This window comes from Plectropomus leopardus, chromosome 12, assembly GCF_026936395.1.
Source record: "Plectropomus leopardus strain MGB_pleo_1.0 chromosome 12, ASM2693639v1, whole genome shotgun sequence".
NCBI lineage: Eukaryota > Metazoa > Chordata > Actinopteri > Perciformes > Serranidae > Plectropomus > Plectropomus leopardus.
This window is the reverse complement of record NC_142187.1, coordinates 18519621-18538319: the sequence shown is the minus strand read 5'-3', so window position 1 is coordinate 18538319 and position 18699 is coordinate 18519621. Positions and strand designations below refer to the sequence as shown.

The window sequence follows — 18699 nt, the reverse complement described above, 5'->3', positions numbered from 1 at the left end:
TTTCAGTGATTTTCTCATTCTTCAACAGTTCAAACTGCTGAAAATATACAAATTTATGTATGAAAAACTCACCCAGCAAGAAAACAATGCTGAGAATAAAGTCCTTGTTTTAAACACAAATGTCTTCACTGTCAAGTGTGACAGCTCAGCCTCTCTGAACTGTAACCAGCCCCGCACGTCTGCCATGTGTAAAAATAAGTAGTCGTCAGCCGGACAGGTGGTGGCGGTAGAGCGACAGAAGCCTCTCCGCACCAAAGAAGAAGATTTCCTGCAGTGACGTCACCGGCGTTGTGGAGAGGAGAAGCCGGAGTAAGATGGCGGGGTCCAAGGTGAAGCAGGACATGCCTCCTCCGGGAGGCTATGCTGCTTTTGACTACAAGAGAAATCTGCCGAAACGAGGACTCTCAGGTACTTACATGTCAAACGAAGTTAGCGACACAAACAAATCCGCACACGAGCTGTTAAATACGCACAGGCCCGAGGACATCTGCTACTTAGTAAACACAAGCTAATGCTAACAGAAGCTAACGCTAACGGGTCAGCGTCAGTTAGAAACAAAAGATAATCTGATAAAATGGAAATGATAAAATTGTTGGAGGCTCGGTAGTTGGTATCTATCATGTGGAGCAACTATGCAAGTTTCGGTTTTCTATATAACATGAAAGTCACTAAAAATGTTTACTAGTTGTTGACAGTGATGATAGCTACTTGCTAACTAGCTACCATAGCTGCTTGGTTTACAGCAGGCTCAGTCTGAGTGTGCTACATGGCTCTAAAAAGGGTACTAGATTAATATTTGATGAAGTGCAGTTCACTGTGCAACTGGAATAAACCATACAGCTTACCAGCTGTGTGGGTATCTTGAGATCAATCTGTTTAAGGTATTGTTTGAATCAGGACTGATGTTGAACCTAAAGGGGAACACCACCTAACTTATTATTATTTCCATGGCCGAGGAGAGTTAGTCAGTGTTAGTGAACATGAGCTACTCTGTCACAGCCAGAAACTACAGAAGTAAGTCAAGTCTGATGCCACAGGTTATAAATCAGGGATACTCAACTTGCTTTGGTTGAGGGCCACTTTTTCAAAATGTTAGGAGGCCAAGGGACAGTTACTTGCTAGGATTTTGCAGGATTTTAGCACGTTCCCAGGACATTTCGAAGATTATAGAACATTTGTAGGATTTTAGAACATTTCTCAGATTTTAGGACTTTTCCAAGATTGTTGGACATTTCAAGGATTTTAAAATGTTTATTTGAGCATAGGACATTTATCAGGTTTCTAAGGAATTTCAGTTGGGTTTTTTTTTTTTTAGGATTTTGGCATGTTTCTAAGATTTAGGATGTTTCTAGGACTTTTAGGATATTTATCAGATTTTTAAAAAAGTTTCTAGAATTTTAGGGCATTTCTAGGATTATAGGATGCCTCTAGAGCTTTAGGCATTAGGGACTTAGCTCTGACCTCTTTTAAAGGGTGCTGGGGATCCTCCAATTGGGACCTCTTTTTAAAGAAACAAGCTCTATTTTGATGCTGTTTTATGCACTCTGGCACCTATACTAAAAATTCAAAAACAATTCCCAGCGTGAATCACTGGCTAATTCAGCTCCTGGTAAAACACCTCTTGAATAATGAGTACTGAAGGAATTTCAACCCTGGAGCCGTTTAAGCTGGTTGCTATCTGCAGTCCTCACTGCAGAATGCCACAAAATCTCCCTAAAAGGGCACACTATTCCTTTATATATACAGTATGTGTCTGTATACTGTGTTCTGTATACTGTTGAGAGGACAGATTTCATGAGTGTGAAGTCACTTTCACAAAGGTCCTGACACAGGGAAAAAGCCACCTCTATGATACGCTGTAACCAGCCTTTTTTTTTTTTTTTTTAATTCTCAAAGTTGTTGTTGGCTAAATGCCAGAATATTTTATCAAATAAATTATTTTTCATAGCACTGGCTGCCCTAAAATGGTGCAGCAGGTCCTGGCGATGTTGAAAAAATGGGTGTGAAGCTGAGATGCGCGGCAAGTCAAATATTTCAGTGTCTGAATATATAACTGCTGCCAGTCATCAAAAGCCTGTTTGTATGTGGATGCCGTATGATAGTGGAAACCACAGTTTTTAAAGACATCTCAGGAAAGCACAATTTTGATAATTTTTTTCCTCTTCGGTTAATGTTGGAACACTGAAACTTGATAATGTAGCCTGGATTTTGCACCAAACCCGGCATTAATTATCTGTGGTAAAACACAATGTTGCCTTAAACTGTCACTAATCACTTTTTTTAATCTATAGGATATAGCATGTTTGGCATTGGCATTGGCATCATGGTGTTTGGTTATTGGAGGCTTTTTAGCTGGAACAGAGAGAGGAGGTAGGACATTTCTTCCAGTTATGTCACACTCTGTATAATATTTCACAGCCCGGCTGGAACCAGTGCTGATGTGTTTGTTTGTTGCAGGCGTTTGCAGATTGAGGAGCTGGAAGCCAGGATAGCCCTGCTGCCCCTGCTGCAGGCGGAGCATGACCGAAAGTAACTAAAAGAAAACCCTCATACACATATACACAACACATTTTTAAACCTACTGGTAAATCTTTCATGTTAGCTGTTACGTTAACAGATTATTGGTTGTGTGTCCAGGTCCTTACGTATGCTACGGGAAAATCTAGAAGAGGAGGCGATCCTCATGAAGGATGTTCCCGGCTGGAAGGTAAAGAAAAGCTGTGATTTCTCACTGAATTGCTGTTCATATGTGATGATTTCAGCCCACTGCTGTTGTGAAACTCCTAGTAGCCTTCGACTATAGGCGGTATGCCGATGACTTATTGCTTAATTTTCATCCAAAAACTCACTCAGCACATTCAGACATTAGGATGGTGCAGGTTTATCACAGCCACGATACTTTTATTAACCCATGGATACACAGATGGTTAAGAAATGACTCTTCCTGTCTGTTATTGAAAAGAAAAAATATTTATGTGAGATAATTTAGCATTTTATATTAAGGTGCAAGGTGGATTTATTCGTCTTTTTTTTTAACGTAGTATTCCAGGTGTTATTCAAGTAACTCCCCCTTCAGTTCTTCAGTTTAGTACATAAGTGGGTCAAAACAGTGGGTCAAAGTAACACATTAGTTTCCATTTTACATTTATATGAATACTTCACTTTATATCCACCTCATATTACTGCAACTAGCTAAAGTAGTTGCATGAGAGCGCACACAAAATTACGTTATGTTCAGAATTGTTTATTTTGAGCAAAAAAATAGTGTTATATGTCGATACTTTGACAAACAGAACTATTGTGTTTTTTGACATTCTATACTAAGATTTGATTTTTTTACACACACACACACAGTTATTTTTTTAACATACAATACTGTGATCTTTTTAAAAAAAATGTAAAGATTTAGAAGTATTTTTAGGGCTTTTAATGCCTTTATTTGATAGGACAGATATAGTGTGAATGGGGGAGATAGAGGGGGAATGGCATGCAGCAAAGGGCCGAGGCCGGACTTGAACCCGCGGCCGCTGCTGCGAGGACCTAACCTCTGCTCCTAACAACTACGCCACCAGGCGTCCCATGTGATTTTTTTTTTTTTTTTTTTAGACGTACCATGCTACAATTTTTTCAACACGTCGTAGGATTATGGTTTTATTTTGCACATTATACTATGTTTTTTTCAACATACTTTCATTTTTTTTTAAAAACCGTGTCCTGTTAACACTTGTGCAGGTCGGTGAGAGCGTCTTCCACACGGACCGCTGGGTCACCCCTCTGTCGGACGAGCTGTTCAACCTCCGCCCCCGCGAGGAGCTTTTGCACACCCGTTACGGCTTTACGTGGTATGTGTGAGACCCACAGTGTCTGGAGCTCCACGGCCAGCACCTTGCGGACCTGAGCCCTCGCTCAATTCAGCTTGTACATTTTCAATATTAAAGTATCTTTTTTTCTGTACCTCACTCTCCTTTTCCTGTTGGCATTTGTTTTAGTTTAGATTCAGTTTCACAGCATGTACAGTTCCAGTGGTGGAACTTGCATTTATATAATTACCCAATATAATATCAAGCAAATAATCTCCACCTTGACCAGGTACATTTAACCCTCTGTACCCCCTTTAAAAATTTTACTCTGAAACCCTTAGGTCCCAAAATGGTTTCCGAATACTGCTTTAATAATACTATACAGTAATATTATTTTCCAGTTTTTATGGCTAAATCTTTTAAACAACTTCAGACCTGATCATAAATGCCAAATATTAATAAAATGTCAGGATTTCAACCCTTTAAATGCCAGTTTGTTTACACAATGGCACTGTTTATTAATGAGAAAAATACAAAAAAATGAATTATTTTTCCTTTGCTTTGGATTTTTTTTGGGCAGAGGTTATCATTGTGTGGGATATGTCAATATTTTGCAACAACACTGACCTCTGCATTTTAGTTTTTGTATAAATTCAAATAATCAGAAAAACTCCCTTTTAGACCCCTAAAACTGCTTAAAAATATTATACTTTTTTTTTTTAACCGTTTCTTTGGTTCAATCTTTTAAACAACTTCAGACCTGATCATTAATACCAAATAATTATTCATCTTCAGACTTTCAACCCTCGAAATTCTGCTTTGTTTACACAATGCCATGATTTGGTGAGAAAATCACAAAAAAGGCATGTAAAACTAAATTATTTTCACATATTATATATTCTAAAGAGATTTTTTTGGAGGGGATTATTGCATACTGAGATATATCAAGGATTAGCAACAATATTGATTTCTGTGCATTTAAAATTTTTGTGCAGTGTCAAATAATTGCAAAATTCCCTCTCAGACCCCTAGGTCCCCAGAAGGGACCCTTCTGAGAACTGATTTTAAAATACTATACACTAATATGTTTTTCCAGGTTTTTTTGTTGCAACTTCAGACCTATAAGGATTTTTTTAAGGGGGGTCATTGTAGACTGGGATGTGTCAGTGATAACAACACTGATCTTCATATTTTTGCGCACTTTTAGATAATTAGGAAAACTCACTCAGACCCCAAGGTCCCAAAATGCAACCTTTCTGAGAACTGCTTTAAAAATACTATTAAGTAACATTATATTTCATTTTTTGTATCTTTCAAACAACTTCAGACCAGTACCAAATATCTATTCATTCTCAGAATTTTAACCCCTTAAAAGTTTTTTATGAGAAAAACACAAAATTGAAATATTTTCAACATTTAAATATATTCAAGCCATATCTGCACATATTTAAACATTTAGCTGTGCCAGCACTTGTATAAACTCACAAATGGTCTCAAAATCTACTAAATCAAAGACATACTTTCTCACAATTTGTTTCGGTGCCCCCCTGTGCTGCAAAATGCCCGGTGTTTACACTGCTTGAAGGAGTGCAGGTGTGGGTGTGTATGGGCCTCTGTGTAGGTGTGTGTGTGTGCATATGCATATGATCAGGACACATTATTTAGGGCATTGTGCAAAATGTAGTAAGGGTCCCACAGGGTTAAATGCTGCTTACACTCATGCAAAAGGAATAGAGGTGAACTGAAAGGACCCATTCAGAATGAGTACATTTAATACATTTAGATGGAAATACTTGAGTGTTTGTATAATGCAGCACTGGAAGTTAAGGATCAAAGTACTTTGTAATCTCATATGGAAGTAACCATTTTTGGATGCCAAAAATAAATTAGTAGTGATGGATAAACATTTGAAGTAGCATTTCAGGTTTTTTCAGTTACAAAGGTTGTTTATAGGGCTGCCCCAAATGCTGATTATTGCCGTTGTAGTTGACGCCAAATTCAGAATCCAAATCCTACAAATTTTTATTATTACTCCAAAAGCGCCAATATATAGTGAACAATTAATTTTGCTTCGAGTTTTAGTTATTCTCCAAAAGATAACTTTTTAGAGCGGTAGGCCGAGTTTTATCACAGTTTGACCACCAGTGACAGGTTTACAGAGAGATGATGGCTGTTAGTGCAAGCCTGCACGCCTACAAAATGACTACTTGTCACACTGATTTAGGTGTAATGAATGGATTAATGCCGCAAAACTGTTATTAACCCAAACTGTTCCACAAATCAGACACTGATGACAGCGCTGTATTGTACTTTATAGCAGCTTTGTTTTAACAAAAATGACATGTGCTGGTTGGAGGGTAGTTGCTGTAAAAATTATTCAAAAGCAGGTAGATTCAGGTGAAGTTTGAAAACCACTATTTTACATCATCTTAATCTTGCTGTAATCTGTCAAACACCCCCCCACCAGGTAAACAAGACAGCACAAAAGGTAAGTTCTGATTTTCTGCCACAGTTTTACTTTTGAAGTTGAAATACACAAAGATCAAGAAGTAACATCTCTGAACTTCATCTTAAATGTAGATCTGTTGCTTTAAAATGACTTATTCTCACATTCAGACCAACTTAAGTCAAAGGAGAGTTTTCAGACACTTGGGTGTACAGCTCTGTCATCTTGTACATTTTTTCTCCTCTTTGGGACCTTTGAATGGCAACCATTACATTTTTTTTTTTTTTTTAAAAATGCGTCCGACAGGCAAATTAAGGCCTCGAACATTTGGTTGGCAGGATCCCCCCATGTAGCCACCGCTTACAGCTGCGCCACTGCTGCTGCTGCATGTTGGACCTGAAACAAACCAGTGACAGATCATCAGCTAGGTGAGTTTTGAACGCACTGGCAACAAAACTTTTTTTTTTTTAAAGATTACACAATGATTTACCCGATTACTGGATCTGCGTCGATCACTGCCCTCCAAAGCCTGATACTTCAGCTGTGAGGAGATCCACTGAAGCCTCTGACAGCCAGTTCAGTCTAAAGAAAAAGATAAGAGACAGGTTAAACCTGGCAATCAACATGTGACACAAGCCAAAACACACAATGCATGCAGCACTAGTTGAGTCTGAAACTCACCGCTTATTCATATGTAAGGATACAAAGAAAAACTGAATGCAGTCTAGAAACCTTAAACATCAATTAGGACTGCTGTGGGACATTATTGGAGCAAATTTGAGGACTAATGCGGTGAACAGAAGTGGACTGAGCACAATACTACCCATGACTTAGAGGCCAATGCTTTTTTGTGGACTCAGGAGGTGGAGCACTACAATCCAGATGAGCTTCACAGAAACATTTTCTCAATGAACTTTTCCAATCGGGGGGGGGGGAAGAGGCCATGGCATGTTGTAGGCGACATCTGAAGCAGGGGACTAAAAACAACGACTAACTTGAAGGTATTCATGGAAACAATGAGAACTGAGTTTGAAGGATGTGAGCAAAGCAAAAGGAGATTTTTACCTCACGTGCATTGGCCTACTTTCTCCACATATGACCTAGGCAAGAGAGCAGCTTTCCTCTCTGATGAGCACTTGTTGGAAGGCGCAACACTTCACTCTCCAAGGACTTGTTGGTTTTTGAAGTAGCTGACCTCTTGAACGTAATGAAGCATTAACATGACCAGACACCGGCTGATGTTTTCCCAGCATTACCATGTGCCACTTTTAGGGGTTTTTTTAATATTCAAATCTCGCTGCACGAAAAAAAATCAAAACAAAAAAAAAAAAAAAACTAACTTGCCCAACACATTTGGCGAAGTCGATGGTTTTTAGACATGTACAGGACGCACTGGGCCAAAAACCATCTTTAATTTTGTAATCTTAGAGGGCAGCTCGGACTAGACGTGGACGTTCCTCCGTCGTTAAATTAACTTCAGCTAAACTGCCAATTAATAATTGCCTACCATTGAAATCCATGTTTAATTTCAGAGCTCTAGCAGTTGACGTCGTTCTCACGCAGCATTACATTAACATATGAGCCTACAGCTCGCAGTCTAATTCCCCCATGCGGTAGTTTGAAAGGCAAAAGAATCAAGATTATTTTCCACAGTCTGTTTAATAGGCTCCATGAAGCCAAACTGACAAAGAAAAAAAAACGTTGATCATACAAAGAACAAAAAGTACAAAACTGTTCCCGGTTGAGATATTACTTTGGGGAAACTAAGTTACATTTTTCGATCACTTAAACAAGATTAGTCCATTTTACAGCACATTTAAAATGCAGATGTTGAGCAGAGCACAGAAGATACCTTGGACAGACTGTAGCATGCTGCAATTTGCAACTTCATGAACAGCCGGCCACTTCGGATGTGTAGTTCACCAGTCTGAAAGGAATTCACTCTTTTGGGAAATTGAACATACAGGAGCCTCAGCTAGACTTTTTAATAGTAAAAAGGAATTTAGCATAAAATCCCCCAAAAGTCTGTTTTTTGGAGTTATTTCTTTCCTCACTCAGTTTAAAACCTGTCAAGAGGTAGGTTGGCCACAGAGACTGAGAGGGGAAATGAGCAAAGGGAAAAAAACAAACAAAAAAAAAGCCCCATCGGATATCAATATAGATATATATAAAAAAACTAAACAAGGAATCAAAAATCAGGAGACACTTTAACGTGCTGGTTAAAAAGTCTAAAGCGATGGTAGTGGCTGTTCAAGGAAAAGCCATGTAGAGAGCCGTTGTTCGATCCCCAAATTGGGACTTGACAGTACTAATCAGAGAACACAGATGCCTTGTAGTTAACAAACGACCTTTGAGGAATAGAGGTGCCCAATCAAGCAAGGTAAGGGTCTTGAACTGTAATTTGTAACATGGTTTGTTAAGGAATGACCAAAACTCATGGCTACATTTTTTTTTTTTAAGATGCTTGAGCTACTACAACAGAACTACAAAACTAAAGGTCAGCAATAACACGTGGACATTTTTCTTGAGGAGCGCATCTTTGAAATACAGCCAGCCAAGTGATGATCTTGAATCAGGGAGATGTTTACTCGTGTGCAGCTGAGGATAAGAAGTGGGCACACAGGTAAAGACACTGCAAGTTCCAACACTGGAGTTTCAAAACATCCCCCTCAACCCACCAGACAAGTCCATACACCCCCCCTCAGTTTTTTTTCTTTTTTTTTTTTTGCACAAGGGGCTCCATCCGCTGAGATATGAGCAACATCAGAATAACTTAACATTTGTGTTAAATTGTTTTTTTTGCCAGCCTCTTTATCAGAGTGGGACGGGTGGGGGAGGGGGCTAGCAAAATTTGGGAACCGTTAAGAGGCATCAAGTTAGGCTCAGGGACAAAACTGAGGGACATACATTATAACAAAGCTTTATATGTTGGGGCTGTGAAGTTGTTTTAATTTAATGTTTGATCACGCCTAGTGTGACATTAACAAATCAGCACACCACAAACAAGTTCATATATCTAACTTAAAAACAGGTATACAATTATATTTTATCAGGTATACTTATATTGGTTTTTAAAAATTAAAAAAGGTCTAAAAAGCAGATTAGATATAATTTTGAAATTTGATAAGTACAGCCCCAACATAAGTCTACATACACAGCAGAAATGCATATCATTGATGCTTACCATAGCTGTCGTAATTATCGCGGTAGGATCCAGAGCGATCACTATATCCACCCTGCCCCCTGGAAATTGAACAAAAAAAAAAGATTACATTGCATTTTTGTTCAAGAAATGTCAGATTGTCTCCTATGCGGCTTCACAAATTCTTACCTGTTTTCTCTATAGTTTGAGTATCCACCACTCCTGTACTGGCTGCCGCCGCCACCGCCGCCAAACCTGCCCTCATTACCAAAGCTCCGGTCACCGTAACTCCTGTCACCGTAACTCCTGTCTCCATTGTAGCCTCCACCTGCGACAAAGACATAATTGGACATGGTGAGATGCAAGGAGTGGTGAGTAGAAGAGATTATGCAAACGCAGACAGCTAGTGTCCACCTCTGGAGTAACCTCGTCCACCTCTCCCACGCCCGAATCCACCCCGCGATCCTCTTGGTCCTGCTCCGAAACCTCCTCTGGTGCGTCCACCCTTGCCTGCTTCATCCACGCGGATGGCCCGTCCATCTAGAGTCTGCAGCACAAAGAGGAATCATAGCAAATTTAGAATTATATTAACAAAAAACATTTGCACACATCACATCAGATATTTAATGGATCCCAGTGAGAATGTGCGATTTGTTAGTCCTATAAATATTAGGAAAAGTGGTATATAAGTTAGTTAAAAAAAATAAAGTACATTGGTGAAAATAAGAAATTTCACATCATTTTGTGGGAAAAAAAAGGTATACTTGCAATATGTTAAATGTGTCAAAAAAAAAAATAAAAATGTGCCTGATGCTACAAGTCAACCTAATTTAAGGCATAGACTGAAAGCGAGAAATTGGATTTCGGAAAATAACAATAAAAATGAAATGTGATTCAATTTCCCGCCACTAAATTAGCAATACCATGAAAACATGTTGATAGTGATAAAATTAGCAGTGCATCGTTACCTTGCCGTTCATGCCTTCCAGCGCATCTTTCGCATCTTCACAGTTATCGTATTTCACAAAGCCGAAACCGCGAGATCTCCCCGTCTCTTTGTCTCTGATCACATCCACTATAAGAGGGTAATAAAACGCACACAATTACACTTAAATACAAACATCGTCAAAGAGGAAAGAAAAAAAATGCATATGCACATCAGTGATTTCCAACAAAGCAAATGTTGGAAGAGATTTACCTTTTTCGATGGTTCCATATTTGCCGAAGGCCGCAGCCAGAGACTCCTCGTTGGTCTCGAAGCTCAGTCCTCCGATGAACAATTTGCCCTCGTCCGACATTTTCAATATAGCTGGAAAAAAAAACGCAGCACACTCAAAAAAACGCCGGTAAAAATGTGTGTAATAGTCCGAAAAACAGCATCAAACACCGTCCGCTCGCGCAGCACCAAAGTAGGTCAGCGGCCATTAAAATCCGCGCTACGTATATTTTTCACCAAACCGTTAATTCTTTAACCCGCTGCATTAAAAACGCGTTAAAGCTAAATAAAACTTAAACGAAACCACGCTGTTTTATTAAAACACGTGTATTCGGCTTTCCGCCTCAATATATCGCCGCCATTGTTCGACCAAAATCGAGTCAGGCTTCGGGCCTCTAAACGTGGTACCGTTATGTAGCGGATTAGGTAGCTAGCATTTTTCCTTTCGGCGCCATTTTGTAGCACCGAGCTCGTGGGCTTCACTTTTGTTACACGGGCCGACATCGCGACAAGCGTCACGAGCCTAAATGCCGTAATTTCAAGTGACATAGTTTCAAAAACACACTAATACAATGATGCACAACTATGCACAGTTTAAAATGTTTTCACTCAAACACTGACATAATGTGATAAATTTAGCAGCCGTTTACTAAATGTGCTCGCTTTTTTCTTTTTTCTTTTTTTTTAACACGTAGCTATAAATAGATAACGCGAGGAAAATAGTGAACGTGTTAAGTATAGCTTGTTATTACGACTGCACGGGAACACGTCGCCTTTACACGACAAGTACAATGAATAACGGTGATAAATGATGAGCGGTAGTTACCTCTTCACTGGCGGTAGACAGGAGCGGATGAGCGGAGCTGCAGGTCGACTGAAGGAGCGGGGAGGAAGGGCTCCTCTTTAAACAGCGCCGACGTCTTTTTCTGCTGCTTTATAAGCGGTCACAGAGTAACGTGGGCGTGTTATACCGCCATCTACTGCACCGACGGTGTAACATCATGGTTCATGCAGGCATGGCTTAGCACAGGGGTCGGCGGCCTTTACTATCAAAAGAGCCATTTCTGGCCCAAAACAAACAAAAAAAAATCTGTCTGGAGCCGCAGGTAACACAACATATATAGTCAAACTAGCCTATCAATATTATTAATGGGTCTACGTGAGCATTCATCAATATGTTTGACCACTATTTATTATTTTTTGTTACATTAACCTTGCAAAAGGTGGTAAAAATTAAAAGATCTATCCATGCACTGTTATTATTATCTCTATGCACTAATAACTTCTCCATTTTCCTCTGAGACTTCTCCTATCTTGGATTTGGAATCCATAGCTAGTCAGGCTTTTTTGATCCAGGACCGCCCACCATTTTTTAAATTTGGCAAAATTTAGCAGATAAGACACCAAGGCCACAGAAATATGATGCATATTTTAGTAAATGAAATACATTTTCATATTCTGTGTACAGGCTACATATTTTTGCAATTGAAAAATTGAATGAAAACTTTTAAGAAATAATCTCGATTCATTTCCATATAATTTTTAGTCAGAGACACAGGAGCAACTTAAGAGGGGCTAAGTCGCCTACCCCTGGCTTAGCAGGACCCGAGCGGTCAGCGAAGGCCCTCTTGAAACTGAAAGAATTACAAAAGCTTGAGTTTTCATAACACCATGTGCCCCTTGCAAGCATGTGAACATGAACCAGGAGGTGGTATGTTACTGCTGTAACTGGTCCCATCTGCCCAAAACTTCACATGTGTGATGAGAGTTTTGCCCTGAAAACATGACACTTTTAACTGATAGTCAGAGCGCCACCTATTGGCAACAGAAAATGACATGTTTTACACTTTGATGTTCAACTCCTAGCAAGTTGAACTGATTGATCTCAAAATTGGACAAAAAAGCCTTAAGACACTGATGGAGAATTTCAAGGTTTGGGTATAAAAAAGAACGTTTTTGTAACTTGACACCAGATAGTTAGGGCTTTACATAATTTCACACATATGAGGAGAGTCCACCATAGAAATCCATGTGTAATATGTCTACTGTCTAAAGACCTGTGCCATTAAAAGTTATCAAAAATGTTGACTTTTTGTCAGGCTGTGACGCTGAGGTGCTGAAGAGGGTCTCCGGGGACGAGTGGAGGCTCCACTGTTGATGCAGGACATGTGGGGCCAAGGAAACCTCACTCGTCAGGAGTTCCTCGACACTTCAGCGGATTAGCAGGACTCAACAACATGGACGTCCCATCCCCGGGGCCACGCGTTTCGAGGGGGTCCCTCATCCTCTCAGACTACATGGCTATCAGAGAGGCAGTGCTGGCAAGCCCGAGGCTGATGGTTCAGACCGAAATCCAGCTTTTCGAACCAACAGACCCTGTCCCAGTGGTGAGACTTAATATGAAGCTGTGCTGTAATCTGTCCTGAGATTTATCTGTCGATGAGAGATGAAGGAACTAAAAAGAGCCTGTGTTTGTCTTCCAGGTACATGCGCCGCCAGAAACAGGCGGTAAGGACTGTGCTGCTGCAGGGAAACAGCATTGTCCCTGTAGCTATAGCAGCACAGCCACTGCGTGCAGCAAAAGGGACTTCCTCTGTCCAGGCGGGTTAAGGGCCCTCCTCCTCATCCTCTTCCTCCTCAGACACACCTTTGCATAGGATGTTGCAAAAACTGCCAAAAAACACCATAATAATGCATGTGACAAAAATGTGTGAAAAGGCAAGGCTATAGTATAGCAAAAATGTCAAAATAGGACATGTCCCAAAACCAGCTTAAAACACCTCAAAACAGTCTAAAATAGCATGCCAAGACATACCATAGCAAAGAATGTTGCAAAAATTGCCAAAAACAGCAGAATAATGCATGTCAAAAAAATGAGCGAAAAGGCAAGGCTATAGTATGGCAAAAATGTCAAAATATGACATTCCAAAAAGAGCAGAAATCACCTCAAAACAGCATAAAATAGCATGCCAAGACACACTCTAGCTAGGAAAGTTGCAAAAATTGCCAAAAACAGCATAATAATACATGTTAAAAAAAATGAGCGAAAAGGCAAGGCTATAGTATGGCAAAAAACGCAAAAAATGACTTGTCCCGACACTAGCTGAAAACACCTTAAAACAGCATAAAATAGCATGCCAAGACACACCATAGCATAGAATGTTGAAAAAAGTGCGAAAAAAATCACAATAATGCATGTCAAAAAAATGAGCAAAAAGGCAAGGCTATAGTATGGCAAAAATGTCAAAATATGACTTGTCCCAAAACTAGCTTAAAACACATTAAAACAGCATAAAATAGCATACCAAGACACGTTCTGGCATAGAAAGTTGAAAAAACTGCAAAAAACAGAATAATAATGCATGTCAAAAAAATGAGCGAAAAGGCAAGGCTATAGTATGGCAAAAATGTCAAAATATGACATGTCCCAAAAAAAGCTGAAAACATCTCAAAACCGCATAAAATAGCATGCCAAGACACACCATAGCATAGATTGTTGCAACAAGTGCCAAAAACAGCATAATAATGCATGTTAAAAAAATGAGCAAAAAGGCAAGGCTATAGTATGGCAAAAATGTCAAAATATGACATGTCCCCAAAACAGCTGAAAACACCCCAAAACAGCATAAAATAGCATGCCAAGACATGCCATAGCAAAGAATGTTGCAAAAATTGCGAAAAACATCACAATAATGCATGTCAAAAAAAAGAGCGAAAAGGCAAGGCTATAGTATGGCAAAAAAATGTCAAAATATGACATGTCCCAAAAAAAGCTGAAAACACCTCAAAACAGCATAAAATAGCATGCCAAGACACGCCCGAGCATGGAAAGTTGCAAAAACTTCCAAAAACAGCATAATAATGCATGTCAAAAAAATGAGCGAAAAGGCAAGGCTATAGTATGGCAAAAATGTCAAAATATGACATGTCCCAAAAACAGCTGAAAACGCCTCAAAACAGCATGAAATAGCATGCCAAGACACGTTCTGGCATTAAAAGTTGCAAAAACTGCAAAAAACAGCAGAATAATGCATATCAAAAAATGAGTGAAAAGGCAAGGCTATAGTATGGCAAAAATGTCAAAATATGACATGTCCCAAATATAACTGAAAACACCCCAAAACAGCATAAAATAGCATGCCAAGACACGCCCGAGAATGGAAAGTTGCAAAAACTGCCAAAAACAGCATAATAATGCATGTCAAAAAAATGAGCGAAAAGGCAAGGCTATAGTATGGCAAAAATGTCAAAATATGACTTGTCCCAAAACTAGTTGAAAACACCTTAAAACAGCATAAAATAGCATGCCAAGACATGCCATAGCAAAGAATGATGCAAAAACAGCAAAAGAACAGCATAATAATGCATGTCAAAAAAATGAGCGAAAAGGCAAGGCTATAGTATGGCAAAAATGTCAAAATATGACATGTCCAAAAACTAGCTGAAAACACCCCAAAACAGCATAAAATAGCATGCCAACACACGCCCGAGCATGGAAAGTTGCAAAAATTGCCAAAAACAGCATAATAATATATGTCAAAAAAATGAGCGAAAAGGCAAGGCTATAGTATGGCAAAAAAGTCAAAATATGACATGTCCAAAAAACTAGCTGAAAATACCTCAAAACAGCATAAAATAGCATGCCAAGACAAGTTCTGGCATAAAAAGTTGAAAAAAACGGCCAAAAGCAGCATAATAATGCATGTTAAAAAAATGAGCAAAAAGGCAAGGCTATAGTATGGCAAAAATGTCAAAATATGACTTGTCCCAAAACTAGCTGAAAACACCTTAAAACAGCATAAAATAGCATACCAAGACATGTTCTGGTATAGAAAGTTGCAAAAACAGCAAAAGAACAGCATAATAATGCATGTCAAAAAAATGAGTGAAAAGGCAAGGCTATAGTATGGCAAAAATGTCAAAATATGACATCCCAAAAAGAGCTGAAAACACCCCAAAACAGCATAAAATAGTATGCCAAGACACGCCCGAGAATGGAAAGTTGCAAAAACTGCCAAAAACAGCATAATAATGCATGTCAAAAAAATGAGCGAAAAGGCAAGGCTATAGTATGGCAAAAATGTCAAAATATGACATGTCCCAAAAACAGCTGAAAACACCTCAAAACAGCATAAAATAGCATGCCAAGACATGCCATAGCAAAGAATGTTGCAAAAATTGCCAAAAACAGCATAATAATGCATGTCAAAAAAATGAGCGAAAAGGCAAGGCTATAGTATGGCAAAAACCGCAAAAAATGACTTGTCGCAAAACTAGCTGAAAACACCTTAAAACAGCATAAAATAGCATACCAAGACATGTTCTGGTATAGAAAGTTGCAAAAACAGCAAAAGAACAGCAGAATAATGCATGTCAAAAAATGAGCGAAAAGGCAAGGCTATAGTATGGCAAAAATGTCAAAATATGACATCCCAAAAAGAGCAGAAATCACCTCAAAACAGCATAAAACAGTATGCCAAGACACGCTCTAGCTAGGAAAGTTGCAAAAACTTCCAAAAACAGCATAATAATGCATGTCAAAAAAATGAGTGAAAAGGCAAGGCTATAGTATGGCAAAAAACGCAAAAAATGACTTGTCCCAAAACTAGCTGAAAACACCTTAAAACAGCATAAAATAGCATGCCAAGACACACCATAGCATAGAATGTTGCAAAAAGTGCGAAAAAAATCACAATAATGCATGTCAAAAAAATGAGCGAAAAGGCAAGGCTATAGCATGGCAAAAAAGTCAAAATATGACATGTCCAAAAAACTAGCTGAAAATACCTCAAAACAGCATAAAATAGCATGCCAAGACATGCTATAGCATAGAATGTTGCAAAAATTGCCAAAAACAGCATAATAATGCATGTCAAAAAAATGAGCGAAAAGGCAAGGCTATAGTATGGCAAAAATGTCAAAATATGACATGTCCCCAAAACAGCTGAAAACACCCCAAAACAGCATAAAATAGCATGCCAAGACATGCCATAGCAAAGAATGATGCAAAAACAGCAAAAGAACAGCATAATAATGCATGTCAAAAAAATGAGCGAAAAGGCAAGGCTATAGTATGGCAAAAATGTCAAAATATGACATGTCCAAAAACTAGCTGAAAACACCCCAAAACAGCATAAAATAGCATGCCAACACACGCCCGAGCATGGAAAGTTGCAAAAATTGCCAAAAACAGCATAATAATACATGTCAAAAAAATGAGCGAAAAGGCAAGGCTATAGTATGGCAAAAATGTCAAAATATGACATGTCCCAAAAAAAGCTGAAAACACCTCAAAACCGCATGAAATAGCATGCCAAGACACACCATAGCATAGAATGTTGCAAAAAGTGCGAAAAAAATCACAATAATGCATGTCAAAAAAATGAGCGAAAAGGCAAGGCTATAGTATGGCAAAAATGTCAAAATATGACATGTCCCCAAAACAGCTGAAAACACCCCAAAACAGCATAAAATAGCATGCTAAGACATGCCATAGCAAAGAATGTTGCAAAAATTGCCAAAAACAGCAGAATAATGCATGTCAAAAAAAAGAGCGAAAAGGCAAGGCTATAGTATGGCAAAAATGTCAAAATATGACTTGTCCCAAAACTAGCTGAAAACACCTTAAAACAGCATAAAATAGCATACCAAGACATGTTCTGGTATAGAAAGTTGCAAAAACAGCAAAAGAACAGCATAATAATGCATGTCAAAAAAATGAGTGAAAAGGCAAGGCTATAGTATGGCAAAAACCGCAAAAAATGACTTGTCCCAAAACTAGCTGAAAACACCTTAAAACAGCATGAAATAGCATGCCAAGACATGTTCTGGTATAGAAAGTTGCAAAAACAGCAAAAGAACAGCAGAATAATGCATGTCAAAAAATTAGCGAAAAGGCAAGGCTATAGTATGGCAAAAATGTCAAAATATGACATCCCAAAAAGAGCAGAAATCACCTCAAAACAGCATAAAACAGTATGCCAAGACACGCTCTAGCTAGGAAAGTTGCAAAAACTTCCAAAAACAGCATAATAATGCATGTCAAAAAAATGAGCGAAAAGGCAAGGCTATAGTATGGCAAAAATGTCAAAATATGACATGTCCCAAAAAAAGCTGACAACACCTCAAAACCGCATGAAATAGCATGCCAAGACACACCATAGTAAAGAGTGTTGTAAAAATTGCCAAAAACAGCATAATAATGCATGTCAAAAAAATTAGCAAAAAGGCAAGGCTATAGTATGGCAAAAATGTCAAAATATGACATGTCCAAAAAACAGCTGACAATACCTCAAAACAGCATAAAATAGCATGCCAAGACACGCCCTAGCATGGAAAGTGGCAACAACTTCCAAAAAAGGAATAATAATGCATGTCAAAAAAATGAGTGAAAAGGCAAGGCTATAGTATGGCAAAAATGTCAAAATATGACATCCCAAAAAGAGCAGAAATCACCTCAAAACAGCATAAAATAGTATGCCAAGACACGCTCTAGCTAGGAAAGTTGCAAAAATTGCCAAAAACAGCATAATAATACATGTCAAAAAAATGAGTGAAAAGGCAAGGCTATAGCATGGCAAAAATGTCAAAATATGACTTGTCCCAAAACTAGCTGAAAACACCTTAAAACAGCATAAAATAGCATACCAAGACATGTTCTGGTATAGAAAGTTGCAAAAACAGCAAAAGAACAGCAGAATAATGCATGTCAAAAAAATGAGCGAAAAGGCAAGGCTATAGCATGGCAAAAAAATGTCAAAATATGACATGTCCCAAAAAAAGCTGAAAACACCTCAAAACAGCATAAAATAGCATGCCAAGACATGCCATAGCAAAGAATGATGCAAAAATTGCCAAAAACAGCATAATAATGCATGTCAAAAAAATGAGCGAAAAGGCAAGGCTATAGCATGGCAAAAATGTCAAAATATGACTTGTCCCAAAACTAGCTTAAAACACCTTAAAACAGCATAAAATAGCATACCAAGACATGTTCTGGTATAGAATGTTGCAAAAATTGCCAAAAACAGCATAATAATGCATGTCAAAAAATGAGCGAAAAGGCAAGGCTATAGCATGGCAAAAATGTCAAAAT

At 38.6% G+C, this 18699-nt stretch overlaps 2 protein-coding genes across 7 annotated transcripts; one reads left to right on the top strand and one right to left on the bottom strand.

The window, feature by feature from the left end:
* Positions 1-251: 251 nt before the first annotated feature.
* Positions 252-3959, top strand: ndufa13 (NADH:ubiquinone oxidoreductase subunit A13). The gene is made up of 5 exons (XM_042497129.2): positions 252-408; positions 2292-2370; positions 2458-2529; positions 2638-2707; positions 3733-3959. The coding sequence occupies exons 1-5, from the start codon at positions 315-317 to the stop codon at positions 3850-3852; spliced, it is 435 nt and encodes a 144-aa protein (XP_042353063.2). The 5' UTR covers positions 252-314; the 3' UTR covers positions 3853-3959.
* A 2334-nt stretch (positions 3960-6293) lies between these two features.
* On the bottom strand, positions 6294-11573 carry cirbpa (cold inducible RNA binding protein a). Of its 6 annotated transcripts, XR_006106369.2 has the most exons (8): positions 11431-11573; positions 10587-10697; positions 10357-10463; positions 9803-9935; positions 9578-9716; positions 9431-9489; positions 6737-6828; positions 6294-6642 (listed from the first exon to the last, which is right to left on the bottom strand). XR_006106369.2 is itself a non-coding variant. In XM_042497126.2 (7 exons), exons 2-7 carry the CDS (start codon positions 10684-10686, stop codon positions 8831-8833), a joined length of 552 nt encoding a protein of 183 aa, XP_042353060.1. In that variant the 5' UTR covers positions 10687-10697; positions 11431-11573; the 3' UTR covers positions 7887-8830. The 6 variants fall into 6 exon arrangements, 5 of the variants coding, with proteins under 5 accessions (XP_042353060.1, XP_087941519.1, XP_042353061.1 ...); XM_042497126.2 differs by lacking the exons at positions 6294-6642; positions 6737-6828 and adding an exon at positions 7887-8844; XM_088085393.1 differs by lacking the exons at positions 6294-6642; positions 6737-6828 and adding an exon at positions 7887-8173.
* Between the last annotated feature and the right edge of the window lie 7126 nt (positions 11574-18699).

Bases quoted from the DNA above. Each gene is read 5' to 3' on its own strand.
- ndufa13 (XM_042497129.2), top strand. From the start codon at position 315: ATGGCGGGGTCCAAGGTGAAGCAGGACATGCCTCCTCCGGGAGGCTAT. The intron at 2,371-2,457 runs GTAGGACATTTC...TGTTTGTTGCAG, and splicing joins AGCTGGAACAGAGAGAGGAG to GCGTTTGCAGATTGAGGAGC. The intron at 2,708-3,732 runs GTAAAGAAAAGC...ACACTTGTGCAG, and splicing joins AGGATGTTCCCGGCTGGAAG to GTCGGTGAGAGCGTCTTCCA.
- cirbpa (XM_042497126.2), bottom strand. From the start codon at position 10,686: ATGTCGGACGAGGGCAAATTGTTCATCGGAGGACTGAGCTTCGAGACC. The intron at 10,464-10,586 runs GTAAATCTCTTC...ACCCTCTTATAG, and splicing joins ATATGGAACCATCGAAAAAG to TGGATGTGATCAGAGACAAA. The intron at 9,936-10,356 runs GTAACGATGCAC...TTTGTGCTGCAG, and splicing joins TGGAAGGCATGAACGGCAAG to ACTCTAGATGGACGGGCCAT.